We start from the raw sequence: 15,673 nt of genomic DNA, 5'->3' as shown, positions 1-15,673 counted from the left end.
AACCTAAAGTATGTGTTGACGCAGGATGTATTTCAGGAAAATATTTTAACTTCTACAGGGTGGCTCAGAAAAGTGTGAGTGGATCGGAATTATTTTTTTAATGGAACACCCGGTATACTGTTCCTTTGTTAAAGGGATAATTGAAAAATGAATATTTTTCGAATTTAAAGTATTTCAAAATTTTCAACGGTTTCGCAAATATTCTTTTTTTTATTTCATATGGCTCTTTCTACTTTTGATAGGCACCCTGTTAAAAATCTATTCTCCTATTCATAAATATTCGTAAAAATTAGGTTTTGATTAAAAATACGATGAGCGTAATAATCCCGCAGACTGCACATATTATAGCACAGGATTCCTGTGCTATAATAGTTTTACAAAAAAGAACAAAGTTTTATTATTCTTCGGCGAGAAGATGTGTTCTTGTAGTGATATTAGTTTGAAGTACTCATCTATCATCAATTTATATTTTCTAATTATAAATTCTATGACGGATATTTTTCTTACATCATGAAATATTTATTTGAAATCAAACTTACCTTGAAAGTCTTCACTCTCATATAGTTTTATCTGTATAAAAATCCACTTCCAAACAGGTGGAACTGTTATTACTGTTTACATTAAAAACAATATTAAGGGGAACATTAAAAAAAACAAGTGGCATTTTGAATTGTATTTTATTTATTTGACTCTTAAACAGAATGGACACCGAAGACAAGTTTCATTAAATTATATCATACGCATTTAAAAAATCATACAAAAAAACTAAAACCTACACATCACAAGTCTTAGAAAATAGAAAAACTTAATAAAAATTAAATCGTTGACCAATCTGACTTCGCTTTACAGTGTTTCCATTTTGTTTCTTTCGAACTTTCAAGTTTTACCATTTTTTTCGGTTACTAAAACTAGAAAATTGCTAAAAATGGGCCTTTTTCACAGTCAATTTTTTTCTTAGTTTATAAATAATTTAAAGTTTTGCAATTTCAAGATATTGCAAATATAATTTTACTAGTTCCTATAATATAAAAATTTTCCTACAGACATTTTATTTATTTTGTGCTTGATTTTATATATTATATCCTTACAATTTTATAAAGTGCTTCTCAAAAATTTACTTAATACGACTTTTATAAGCTTGCATTATGAAAATATGTCACATTTTGTTTTCTCTAAATATATATTTGTCTTTTTACATTATTTACATAATTGGTACTGTGTTACGGTACTATAAACCTACAAAATATTTTATAACTACATACGTAATCAATTCCTTCTCTTTCAGTTTAAAAGGGCTTTAAATTTTAATTAGTGGTTGTAAACATTAAAATCGGAAGAAAATATTTGATTGGGTCATTTATTTTTTCTAATACTAATAATATACTGTGTGTTCCTATAAAACCAACGTCTATTTATAATATTGAATAAATACTTCAAGTAGATTACTATAGCAGTTTCAATAAAAGATAATTTCCATGGTATAATAACAAATAAAATATTCTCTTGAGGATTCTTAGACAAATAACAAGAAGAAGAATATAGCTACACGTGTAAAGCGAATTCAGATAAGCCTCAGCTAAAACTTAAATACACAAATCACAAATAGCTAAGCTGGGTACCACGTACATAGTACCGTAAGGCGAAAATCACCCTACTTACCAGAACTGGGAAAATAAATTTGTTTTATAAATAGAAATTTTCAAAACCAATTTATTGATTTCAGTAGATAATGCCTAGTGTGAGACAATAAAATAAATATACTTTGTATATAAACATTTCATTTTTATACGGTAATTGCAAGATTTTTTTCAAAAAGTAAAAAAAAACTACATCATCTTTTTGAGAATCGAAACACAGACGTAAAAAAGAATCAGCCATTTACCTTATAGCATAGTAGAAGGAAAAGAGTAGTTGCACTCTCCCAAATATTTTCTGCCAGTTTTTACAATCTGTCGAATATCGGCAGTTGCAGAACGTTTTAGTTGAGTTACGTCCGTCGACGTCGCCGTCGACCTGCGAGGTTGGAGCATTGCGTCCCAGCACAGAGACCCATTGACAAAAAATGAGTGCCTTACTGTGTGCTGTTATGGTTGTAGTAATAATTCAAAAAATTGTGCTTTGAGTTTTTTTTGAGAGTCATTTGTGATCATTGTTTGTGTCCTGGTTAATTTTCTCATTACTGATTACTACTTAATAATTTGATGATATTATTTATTGATATTATTTTCATTTAAACCTTATTTTTTGATCGATTTTACTTTTGACAACCATCCCTTGCTTGCTGTTTAACGAACTGCACCATCATTGAACAAAAATTTGCTAGTAGCGAAAAAAAAATGGAAATTCCGGTTCCTTAGAGGCATGGTACCGAAATTACCGGTTCCGAAAAACAGCTTCGGTTACGGAAACGCTATAACGTACCATAACCGTGAGTCTTAAATAAGTGCAAATATTTTTAGAGGTAGTATATTTTGGCCCCAGAAATATGAGGATTTTTCTGTGCAATTTTTTTTTTGAAAAAATCTGGAAATTTTTCGAAATCGAAAAATATAACGGAATATCACGAAAAAGAATAAAGGATTTGACAAGGAGTAAAGCTACTACTTTCCTTATACTATGCTTATAGTATTACAACATAAGTGTAAGTCCATAGTGCACCGGCTTTCCGGTAGTTCTTTTGTGAACCTGCCGCATTGAAGCAGGTAGTGGCCATTAACAACCCTTTGTAGGAACCGGGAATGGCATTTGACATCATAAAACTATCCCGAGGGGATCTATTATGCTTTTTTATTAGCTAGTGATAATGGTCATATTAAACTGACGTTCATGAATATACGTCATATCGACAACTCACAGCTCACCCTCAAAAATTTTACAAATATTTCAGCATGGAGAAATAAACGTATATTTTCAACAAAATTGAAAATCATTGAAAAACATTGGCGCCGGGAGGCACCTATAGCCGCCCATACTAAAATATGTTAATATCTCGAAAACTGCGACTTTGACTGATTTTGATGTTATTACAAATTTTGTTGCAAATATTATTCCTGATCTTAATTTCAAAACCGCGTTTCGCTAGCTACTGTAATTTTGGAGATACGATTTTTTAAAATTTTTACCCCCTCCTATACCCCCTTACCAACCCCCCACCCCCACCAAAAACTAATGGCCAGATTCTCGGGTGCCACAGTATTTTTGTGCCAAATTTGGTTAAAATCGGTTCTGCGGTTTTTGAGTTATCGTGTTACAGACGGCAGACAGACAGACAGACAGACACCACGAAAATATTGTATATTTAGGTCATTTATGACCCAAATAACTCATTTTGAGTAAAATTAAAGAAACTTTTTTTTGCCGATCCTAATAGCCTACCATACCTATTGGTATGGTCGGCTAAAAATACTGCAATTTTCAAAATATAATTTTATTTTGTTTCGGCTAAACAAAATAAAATTTTGTCATAAATTATTGTTTCTGTATAGGAAAATATGGGGTATTTTTATTAAAGTGTAAATTATTCAATATGCTTATGCTCATAGCTGACTAAACTTTGATCATTTTTAATTTGTCATTTTGTAAAATTACTGAAAACAGACAGTCTTTTTGCAGAAGTGTACAGAAAATATCGTCATTGTTTCATATGCCTAATTCTGATTAGTTTTTTTTGCAAAGTGACTGAAAATAGATAGGCTTTTTGTAAAAATTCATTCTTTTGTTTAAAAAGCTGGCATTTTATAATATGCCTAGTCTTTTTGCAAAAAACTGGATTATTCTATACTCCTGCGACATACAGACATTAGCGTAACTAGCAATTCATCCTGGGGGGGCCTGGGGTTGAGACCAGGGGGGCCCTAGGTCTTTTGTTCTTTAAAAAATGAAGAACAATATTAACAAACACATTTTTTGAATAAAACGTTTATATGAGTTTTTCTATCAATAAATTTCATTTCACTTGGTTATCAAATCGTGTTCCTGTAGATTACTTAAATACTTAAAATTTTTCTAAAAAAATAAAAATTAACACATTTTTTGAACACAACAAAATAATTTTAACTAAACAAAACTAGAAAACGTCATTTTTACTACATCACAAGCAAATAAAATTAATACGTAGCCAAGAGTCATAATTCAAGATTTCTCTCGGGGGTGCACAGCAGTACCAGGGGGGGCCCGGCACCCCCGGGCACCACTGTAGTTACGCCAATGCATATAGATGGACACAAGATGGTTATGATTAAAATCAATTAATTTTTAATAATTTTGTAAGTAAATAGCTTGACTTGTGCTAATGCGTCACCATTCGTCTTTATTGGAAGTTTAGAAATGAACCGAGCAGAGTAGATTAAGTTTGGTTGTGTGAGGGAGTTAGATTAGACCTGGTTTCAAAAGCTGTGATAAAACTGTTGAGCGGGTGAAGCGACAAAAAGAAACAATAATTCATTCTGATAAAAACGAGTAAAAGCAGTTTAAGCTGGTTGAAGCTGACTGACTAGCTCACTATGACCACGCACTATTGTTCCTATATTTTTGACCATACTATTGTTCCTATATTTTTCACTGCTAGTCTGCCGCGATAAAGCGGGAAGCTGGTGCATTATGGACGTACACTAAAAATGATACTCTTCTACTTTGTCTCACATTTAACAAGCTACAATTTTTTTAGTTTCATTATTTTTTTTTAACATTCATTAAAAAATAAATTCAAGATTTTTAGTCAAGGTAAAGATTGAATAATTATCAAGAATGTTACAGATATTGATATGAACTATATTTTTCAACGAAGCCCTATAAAGGATGTCTCTTTAATAAGTGCAAGTATTTTAACTGGCCGTATATTTCGAGCTGAGAAATACGCCAATAGTGTTTTTTGCAAAAAAACGTTGACAATTTTTTTCTAAATTTTCCGGGAAATTTAAAAAAAAACTTTTTAGTGACGCAGGATCATTCATTTATCATTTTATTTTAAAAATGGTAAATAGAAACTGTTGTCTCTATCCAGACCTGCCATACGACCAAAAAAAAGAGCGTCAAAGACGGCTGGGGAATGACAATCGATGATCATTTTGGCGAACTTCTTTATTTTTTATTGGCACTTGCAGCCAGTTGGTTGCCTTAGGAAGGTTGTTATTTATTTTCATATCGAGTAAAAATTATTTTTAAATGGTGTAGATTAAATTTCGAAATAAAAAATATTTTTTTGGAAATAAGTTTGTGTGTCTGGAAACGTTCTATCCTTTTCTCATCATTCTATATAGTGTTAACTTTTGACAAGATTTACGTAAATTTTTAGCAAGTGACGAGATGACGTCTAGAAATTCTAGTCTCGCCAAAATTATCATTGATTGCCATTCCCCAAGGGTTTCTGACGCCGTTTTTTGCACTTCTATAAGAGACGAACATTTTTTTAATTGTAACAATAGATATATCATACGCGCCCTGAAAATTTTACAAATGGTTTATATTAAGTTTGATAAAAAATGTTGCCTGTTGCCTGTTGAAAATAAAACAAAATAAAATTCCATAATTTATAGCCCTACACAGGCAAGAAATAATTATAAAAATAAATAAATTATTAATATCTTTAAATTCTGTTGTCTCACACTATTATTTAAATAAGAAGTTTTCTTTTATTTTAAATTTGCCAAAACAAAATTCTAATAATTTTACTGCCCAGTTCCGTGCCCAACTCGACTTACAAATACAGGGTGCCCCTGTTCTTCTGCCCATTGACAGAATACTTGGAATATTTCTTGTAAACTATGGCCGCTGGATCAACGATTTTTTTCGGTTTCTCTACCATGGGCATGGATATGTCGGGATGTTCCCTGGTCTCCCATACCAAGTTGGTGAGACTACGCGGTCTGGACAGCTTCCGGGATCGTTTTTCCGGTTGTTTGTTTCCAGTACCGGAATCACCCGAAGCCCGACCTCCGGAATTACTCGAGTCCAGGGTGCCGTCCAGTTCCATGGCCTGAAAACAAAGAAAAAAGTTTTTATTAATTTTTATGAATAAAGATATATAGCTGCTTCATTAAATTCAAAAAGGATGAAGAAAGGTTTATAATATAAAATTATAAATAACTATCCTCAATTGATGGAATAAAAAGCACGTATTCTCACAATCTTCTATTACTATTTTTTATAAAGTATTTTATTTTTTTTATTTTAATTTTTATAAAGGGGGGTGACTACCGTTACGTCTCATCCTCAGACCTTAAGACAGTAAAGTGATTCCATCGACCAAAACCTATAAAAATTGACCAAGTTATTGTTTTGGTATACTAGTGTATACTCTCTTTAAGTATACTTTTTGAAGAGCTAACGCAGGGGTAACGCATGAATTCTTGTCTCAATATTGAAAGGGAGTTATATTAAGCCTTGTTGACACGGTTAAAGTAATCGGATTCTGCCATATAAATTTACCTATACAGGATGTCTCAGGAATAAGCGCAAGTATATTAACAGGTAGTAGATCTTGTCAAAAGAAACATATTTTCTCTTTGCCATTTTTAAAATAAATTCAAAACAACTCAGTTATTCAACTTTGTAAATTTAAAAAAGAATGCAACATTTTGAGAGCCGCCAGCGATAACCGCCTATTAAGCGCTTTTTGGCTTATTCCACGCCCTGTGTTGCCAGATGTTCAAAAGAAATATATGCGAAAATAAAATCGAAAAACTCCACACCATCCAAAGGGTTATGCAGAGATATAAAATGTTACTATTTTTAAATTTGTGTTAATGAAAAAAAATCCTCACGATATAGAAAAAGATACTGATGGTAGATCGCGGTAACAACGGTAACACATCTTTTTTTTAGCCGACCATACCAATAGGTATGGTAGGCTATTAGGATCGGTAAAAATAAAGTTTTTTTAATTTCACTCAAAATGAGTTATTTGGGTCATAAATAACCTAAATACAAAATATTTTCGTGGTGTCTGTCTGTCTCTCTGTCTGTCTGCCGTCTGTAACACGATAACTCAAAAACCGCTGAATCGATTTTAACCAAATTTGGCACAAAAATACTGTGGCACCCGAGAATCTGGCCATTAGTTTTTGGTGGGGTTGGTAAGGGGGTATGGGAGGGGGTTAAAAATTTAAAAAAATCGTAACTCCAAAATTACAGTAGCTAGCGAAACGCGGTTTTCAAATTAAGATTAGGAATAATATTTGCAACAAAATTTGTAATAACATCAAAATCAGTCAAAGTCACAGTTTTCGAGATATTAACATATTTTAGTATGGGCGGCTATACGTGCCTCCCGGCGCCAATTTTTTTTTTTTTTTCGTTTTATTGCAATACTACATTCAACTAAAATACCTATATACTTCATTGCACTGCATGTTATAAGAATTGCTAGAGTAACAGTCTCTATTTCTCTACAAATTATCCTTATGAAGTTCGAAACACATCAAAAAACTACCATACAAAAAAAACTAACATACTACTTTAAATGCTTTACGTCATTTCCAACTAATCTTAAACTGAATGAATAAATCTCGAAAACTATTGAAATCTCTGTTATCGCCATTTTACGAAGTAACTTAATCATAGAAAATACATGTTTCACTATCAATACTTTTAAATATTTTGTTTGTTCTCCACCTTTTAGATATTTTTTAAGTATATGCAGTTGAAAATAACTGTAAAAATGTGGTATGCGGAAAAATAATTAATGTGGTTTGTTTCTAGAATTATTAATAATAATTTAATAATAATTAAGCATTAAGCGGCTTTAAGCATTGGTCAATGAGCATTCCAATGCTTCGTCGCATCCCAGTAAGTTGGAAGCCAGCCTACTTACTTTGATGTTGAAAAGCCTTCCAACAGGACTTTGATAAAACAGTCAATACCAAGAACACGAAATATTTTAGAGCTCCCCTAGATTGACTTATTTCTCCGAGACCTTAAATCCTTATTGCTAATACCTACAGAAATATCGATTTTAAACAATTTGACATAAGTTTATATAAACACTGCCCCTATCCATAACATGTCTTTTTGTATTTTGTGTACTGGTTTTCTTTTGGATTACACGGTATTTTTGCAGTGAGACAAGCTCTGTGGTGCCCAGAGCACGGTCGAATTTATGATAGCAGTAAAGAGCACTCGTACTGCCGCACAAAACATCCTAATTAAAACAAAACCGAACCGCCATAACTTATCCTTTTATTATTATCGCTATTATACAATGGCAACTTCATCGTAAATAACGCGCCTGTCAACGAACTTGAGACTGTCGAAATGAAAAACAAACAGGTGATGTTGATTTTTATCATTTCCTCTGTCATTATTGAAGAGCGCTTTTGTAGTATTTAACATGCCTAAATGTACAATATGTTGTTTTTAAATTTACGTGGTAGCGTATGCATCTGCTTTGTCTGTTCCACAAATTTTAATAAAGCAGTCACCATCATATATATCTTTATGAAAAAAAATCGGTTTCGTACTAACATACATAACATTAAGATTCGATTTTAATGGAAAAGCTAAATATTTGCGGTCACGATATTACATTGTATGAACGATCCTTTTTTTATTTAATCGCAAAACATTTAAATGACTACTCCAAAAATATTAACAGGATGTCTAGTATCTAGTACTATATTTAAGGGAAGTATTCTTCAGCAAATCTTAGGACACCATAGATGAATAGATTATAATTATAATAATAAGTATGTTCAATGTTAAAATTACTTGTATTATTGTGAATTTTTGTTAATATACTTCTCTTCTATACCGGGTACGTCTGAAAAGTGGCTCATCCCTATAACTTTTTTATTTATTTCAGATAAAAAGACGAGAATTGGTATGATAGTATATGACTTAAATTAGGATTAATTGACGGTATTTTATTGTTTTTGGTCATTTCCTGTTTCACCGGAAATTACTCGAACTTTTGAATTTTAAAGGCCACCCTCGGTATATGTCTGCTTTATTCGATAGAAAATGACACTCTGAATAGAATGACATATCATTTGTCAACTTTTGACTTTTTTGAATTTATTTGAAATTATAATATGCGGTTCATAACGACAATTTGACTCGAAATACCAAGTGTGTGGTTCCAAATCATTTCTAAAAAAATGCTTTTTCCAAATATGCTAATAAGTCACCCTTGTTCCATTCGCAAAAAATTGAGATATATGATTAAATATACGATTTGGGTATCTTTCAACCAGCCAGAACAAGACAAGAAAAACGTTAGACGATGAAATATCTTTTTCCAAGTCTCCTTGATTAGAAATTAGTGTTTTTAACATAGCCATGGCACTCTAGATTGACATTAAAAACATGATTTTTTAAGGAAAAATATAAGGAGTCATACTCAGAGTGCCATTTTCTATCGAATAAAGTAGAAATATACTGAGGTGTCATTTAAAAATCAAAAGTTGTAGAAATTTCCGCTGAAACAGGAAGTGATCAAAAACAATTAAATACGTCAACTTTCTCACATTATTACACTATTTTTTTACACCCTGTATAAATAAATTACGCATATATTTGTAACTGGTAAAGTATTTCCAAAGTTACTTGGACTTGTTTGGAATTCTTAAATTGTTTGTCCAGTGTAGAAATTAAGAGACCTAAACCAGTCCAACTGATTTTGAAAATACTATACGATACGACATGATAAGGATAAATAAGGAAAGCGATAAGTGCGAATTATTTTTAATATAATTCGATTCTTTCTGTAACGATCGACAACACTGTAAACAAATCGAACGAATGAATAAAACAGAAACCCTAGAAATGGAGAGATCGCCTGCTTAAGTCTAGTTTTATTAATATTAAAAGGATAATTAAAATCAACTAGCTTCACTCTCCGTTCACTCGTAATGAATTAATCAAAGAAAATCGTCGCCCATGCGTGACGCACTTTTTCCGATCCCCTCTATTAGGAATGTACGATTTTCTGAAAAATATCGATATGATATTTTTTCATAAAAATATTCATCGATATGATATTATTAAAGGTTTCTCAACAGATATCGACTTAATATTCTGAAGAAACAGCTTAAAAATAAGTTATAGGTACATAGGTCACGTGTGAGATCAATATAACAACAAAAATAATATAATACTTTGATCAATGTATTTATCACACTTCTCGCAAAATAAATATATAATTTCCAGTTAACAAACTGTGGAAACTTTTAAACTACCTATATGTAGAAATTAACTTTAAAAGAAATAATAATACAAAATATTATATGAAATATTAAGAGCGTATTTGCTGATAATAGTTATTATTAACTGCGTGCAAACAGGCTCAGAGAACCTTGTTGCTGGACGGAAAAACTCTATGGTTACAGCTGTATTCTTGGAAGATTACCGAAGGATATTATTGCGGGACCATCAGATTATCTGACACCTAGGCTGGAACTTGCCAAGAACTTTCAAGTCAGAATTCCAGAAACGAGTAAGAGAGTAACAACTTAGTGGTGGTATTCGCAAGGTCTTGTCGACTTCCGGACAAATCAAGTGTTTTCCAGGTAGAGGTACTAGCCATTTGGAAGGCTTACAAACGGCTCAGCGATAACACCTTTCGGACAGAAAACTGCAAGATCACTCTCAGCCAAGAAACCACGTCGGAGCTGAATTCATCTACCATTATCCTCCAAAATAGTAAAAAAACATTCGACAAGTTAACCTACGTAGCAAGTAGATAAGATATAACCTTGCCCTCGGGGAGGCTAGGTTAGCTAGGCTTCTAGGGCTACATAGATCAGAAAACGTTTTTACGCCCCTCAATACCATAAGAAAAAAACATTTACCTCCACTTTCTGCCTATGGCAAACAGTAGATAGAAAGTTTTATATGAAGGCCAACTTGACCGTGTACGACACGTGTCACTGTGACAGTTAGTTTTGACGTAAGAAACGTCAAAAGTCGATGTCGTCCATATACTTATAAACCCTATAAAGAGTATCGCCTATCCCTGCAATGTGTTGGAGTTGAAGCCGAGTTAGAGACAAATAGATAAATGTCTGTTAGGCAGGCAATGGCGCAATAGCGCAACTCCAAAATTCGGAATATCGATTAGCCCTTACACTGAGGATTAGCCATTGTCGAACGGGAGTGAAAACGAAAGCCGTACGAAGTTAGACGAAGCCGTACGAATGAACAGCTGGTGCTAGCGTCTAGTCTCTTATTGGTCTAGTTATCCGATAATTCAAAATCCAGATTTGCGCACTACGCTTGAGCACGCCTAACTGAGCGACTTATGCAAATTCCTTCAGAAGGAGCCATACTCAGTACCATTTCACCGGTTCTGCTTCACAGAATGCAGTTTGGAGTCGATATAGTTACTTTATATGATGTCGTCCTATCGCTACCAAATTTGGCGGGTAGATTATGTGAGCGACGGTGCACACGGTCCCACCCTGCAAAGTTGGATACGACGTTTCGTTTACATCTTCATCAGGGTGGGACTAAAAATTTGATATCCAAGAAAAATGTGGGTCAAAATCGGCATAATTAGGGACGGGCTACAGGATGACACCCTCGACATTTCGAACCGATGCGATGCCTCTAAATAGACCATTATCGGGATTTTCCTTAATTATGGGTGGATTGGAACCAAACTTGGCACGTGGATAGAGGTACTCGAATGGAGTCCTCAGACGGACAGACGGCCATTTTATTACAAATTATGTGAAAGTGAATCAAATTACATATTCATTTTTAATTTATTACTTTTTCACACCTGTCCTTCAAATCCTTCAAATTAATAGCTGTTAGTAAGAAGTTTTACTTCAAATATATGCACATAGTCTCTCATTTTTGCTATGTGGTAATTAAATTTAAGTAGAGAAATGTGGAAATGCAAAAGGCATAAAATATCGATATTTCGATTTATCGATACCCCTGGACATCCCCGTCATATATATAGTAGGTACGCGGCAGGGTTCACTCGTTTTAAATTAATTAGAGATAAGTACCGGACTAATGAAGACGATCTTCGTTAGAAAATAATGAAGCAATAAAATTTCAATTCAAATAGCTTGATTAAGATTATAGGCAGACTCTTTATTATTTCTCCTATCGAAGTTCTTACGTCATAGATAGATAATAATAATACCTACAGTTCGATCAGTAAAACGTAATGACACTAATGACAGTTAAACTTAGAGATAACTTCACTGGTGTTTTGAAAAAAATACTCAGTTAATTGGAATAGGTTAATTAAGATTAACATCAAACGAAGTTAGAAACGCCTCATCAATATCAAAATTATCGCATATGCTTTAATTAAAAAATAAACATTTTTGGGATTAACAAAACAATGACGCAGATAATGAAAAGGTAGAGTCCTGCAAAAATATTGCAAATGCATTTAGCTCATTTGCAACTATCTGATTCATCTAGTGATGTAAAGGGTAATATTACCGCGGCAATTGTGATAATATTACGTAATATTACCGCAAGATTGGTAACATTGGATATATTGATCTTTTTCCGCTCTACTCTTTTTCATTTGCCCAGCTCTAAAATGAGTATGTTGGCTGTGGACATTTTCGGTCAACGGCCGCGACCGAAAAAGTCTCTGTTCATCGGCCAAGAAGAAACAGACTTACTGTGGAAAGGGCCGGGAAGCTCACTTATATTGCCAATAATTATAATTTGCATTTATTAAATGGAGAAGAACATCCAAGAATGGTAGAAACTACTGAAAAAGAAATGGAAAAAGAGGAAGATATCGATTTCGAAGTAATGGACTTGACTCAATTAACGAATGAGAAAGAAGTACCAGATGACGAGTTTGAAGATGATGATCCAGTCTATTACGTACTATAATATAGGCAGGCCATTCTGACTCTGACTAGCCTAAAAACGTTTTTACAGTTTTGAAAAAAAAATAGTATATTGTATTTTAGGAGTAAAAGTGATACTTTTGTGGCGAGGCTGTATGTTTGACATTAAAGGTGAGGTACAAAAATGTAATTGTGGCTCCGAATAGAACATGCTATTTATTCAAACGTTTAATAATATATTTTCGTACTTTTATGCCAAGGCGACATTAGACATTAAAATGACGTCGCAAAAATTAATACTTTTGTTTGCAAAAAAATAAATATTATTTAAAAAGCTGTTTTATTTTAAATTACCAATGTTACCGTAATATTACCTACAAATCGGTAATATTACCGGTAATTTTACATCAATAGATTCATCCCAGTACCTACTTCCTGAGATTTGTAGAACAAGTTTAGAAAAATAGAAGTTTCTAAAACAGATTTTTACATATTTTCATTTTTTTAATAATGAACGGACAATGGTATTTCTCTTCCAGTGGTGTAGCCATTTAGATATGGGGGCAGCGGCCGAAAAATAGGAAAGAGCCAAACATTTCTAGTTACGCCACTGTTCTCTTCTAATTTATCGCCACAATAAAGATATTATAAAATCAGAGTTAAAAAACATAATACGAAATATTAAAATAAGCTTTAGTTTATTATAATTTAATGCGTTTCGCTAAGATATTACAAAAAGTAAAAAAAACATATATCTCGTGCTACCATTATTCCATAACAAAATCAGTTCTATATATCTAAGAAAAAAATCTAATTCAACACGTACAAAGGTGATATACCAACCGTGACCGTCTGATATTGACCTTGGATCATTGCCTTACGACAGACTAGACTTGAAAAATTACTATACTTATACGCAACAACTGATCAGATCTTTTGACTGCTTATTCTGTACCTATTATACCACTAACAAGTTTTGTTTCTCAGACAAACTTTACTGTACAAAACCAACGTACCCAAGACATACAAACCAGATGTAAACAGAAAAATGCAACGTTGCCGCTTATTTATTAAAAAGTTTATTAACTAATACTGCTACACAACGCATCTCATCGACGGATCGCCTCATATACCCACTATGCGTCCATAGTAAGGTTCAGAACTGGGAAATACCGGCACCGAAAATACCGGGACTCGAAATGATTAATTCCCGGTTCTTTCGGTACTTTCAGGGCTCGGAAACAATAATTAAGAAATTTGTTGTTACAAAATTGAAAAAGGTCATTGATATTTTCTAGCGGTCCAAATCAATCTCTTCTAAGTAAGTAGTTATGCTATATTATTGTTGTTACTTCTGGAGTTCTTTTAAAGTTCCTATAATGTTTATTAGGAATTATTGATGTTTTAATATATTATTTTATTATTTAGTATAATGTTGCTAAATGGTATTATTTATATTTATGTTGTTTATAAATATTTGCATTTTTAATTGAAAATGTATTGTTTTTTTTCAAATTTAGTTAAGTTTGTTTAGTTAAGGTTTATATTATATGATGCAAATTTTAAGTTACGTATGTTTTTTTTGTTTTTTTTTCTTCGTTTGTGTTCACGTTAAATTTCTCATTGACTGATTACTTAATAATTTAAAATTATTTTCATCTAAACTCAGCTTTCTATAGGTTTTACTTCTGAAAACGATCCCTTGCTTGCTGAGTGACGACTGCACAATCATTGAACAAAAATTTGCTAGTACATCCCGACAAAACCGAGGAATGTCGGTTTCTTAGAGACACTGTACCGAAATTTCCAGTTCCGAAAAACAGCTCCGGTTGCGGAAACCCTAATTAATACTCCCAAATAGGGCCCAAAACCGAAAAAACCCTGTTTCGAAAGCACTGGGAATTTTCGGATCTTTTTGGCCATCACAAATCCAGGTCTAGAAATTAATTCCCGGTTCATTCAGAACTCAGTAACAATAATTTTGTTTTTTAAAAAGTTTAAATATGTTAAGTTTTTACAGTTGGGGGTTGGAACCTTTGGTGTTACACAGCTAAATAAAACACTAAATCATCACAATACACCAAAACATTTTTACTTTCACGCTGGACGTGCGTTTCGCTATAAATCATCACAATACACCAAAACATTTTTACTTTCACGCTGGACGTGCGTTTCGCTAACTAATTTTATAGATATTTTATATATAGTTTAATCATCTGCTGATGATGCTACTACCATGATTAGCGAAACACGCGTGCAGTGTGAAAGTAAAAGTGTTTTGGTGTATTGTGGTAATTTAGTATTTTATTTTGATGTTAAGTTTTAATAGATATTTGCATTTTTAGTTTAAAAATATATGGCTTTTTTCCAAATTTAGTTAAATTGGTTTATATTGTTTGATGTGCATTTTAAATTACCCATATTATTTCCTTTGCTTGTGTTCGTGTATTGTTAATTTTCTCATGACTGATTACTTAATAATTTGATATGTTCATTAAAAATGTCAGTTTTCGGCCTCTCAGAATTCAAATTAACACAACTCTACAGATATTTATTTAAGTACAAATTAAGGCCTTAACATTTTTGGTATATGCTGAAGCTACGCCAATGACGTGAAATCTTGGAAATTGATTATAATATTTAGTCTGTGGTCAAAACAAATTGTAAATAAACAACACTTTGCTTGTATATGTTGTATCAAAATAATGTGTATATGGTTAGTTGGTATGTGTCTATTTAATGTTCTATATGGCCGTATTTTATCTAGATTTGACCGTTATTTTATCGATCGATTTACTAAAATCGTTTAAACGGTTAGAATTCCCCTCGATTTTCAGGATTTTCCCATATCAAGACGTCCTAGTTGGACCAAACTAGGCAATCGATCCGATTAGTATCGAGAACTTTAT

General features: G+C 32.6%; 1 protein-coding gene across 2 annotated transcripts in view; it reads right to left on the bottom strand.

Annotated features, from left to right (window-relative positions):
* Nucleotides 1–3,454: 3,454 nt before the first annotated feature.
* Nucleotides 3,455–15,673, bottom strand: part of LOC115881179 — a 140,186-nt gene continuing 127,967 nt past the window's right edge. For both annotated transcript variants that reach the window (XM_030898571.1, XM_030898572.1), the window contains exon 7: nucleotides 3,455–5,974. In XM_030898571.1, the coding sequence (XP_030754431.1) occupies nucleotides 5,696–5,974 (279 nt within the window). In that variant the 3' untranslated portion in view covers nucleotides 3,455–5,695. The remainder of the gene's footprint in view (nucleotides 5,975–15,673) is intronic.

Source organism: Sitophilus oryzae, unplaced genomic scaffold, assembly GCF_002938485.1.
Source record: "Sitophilus oryzae breed Bouriz unplaced genomic scaffold, Soryzae_2.0 scaffold_1701_pilon_pilon, whole genome shotgun sequence".
Lineage (NCBI taxonomy): Eukaryota > Metazoa > Arthropoda > Insecta > Coleoptera > Curculionidae > Sitophilus > Sitophilus oryzae.
This window is presented reverse-complemented; position numbering and strand designations above follow the sequence as displayed.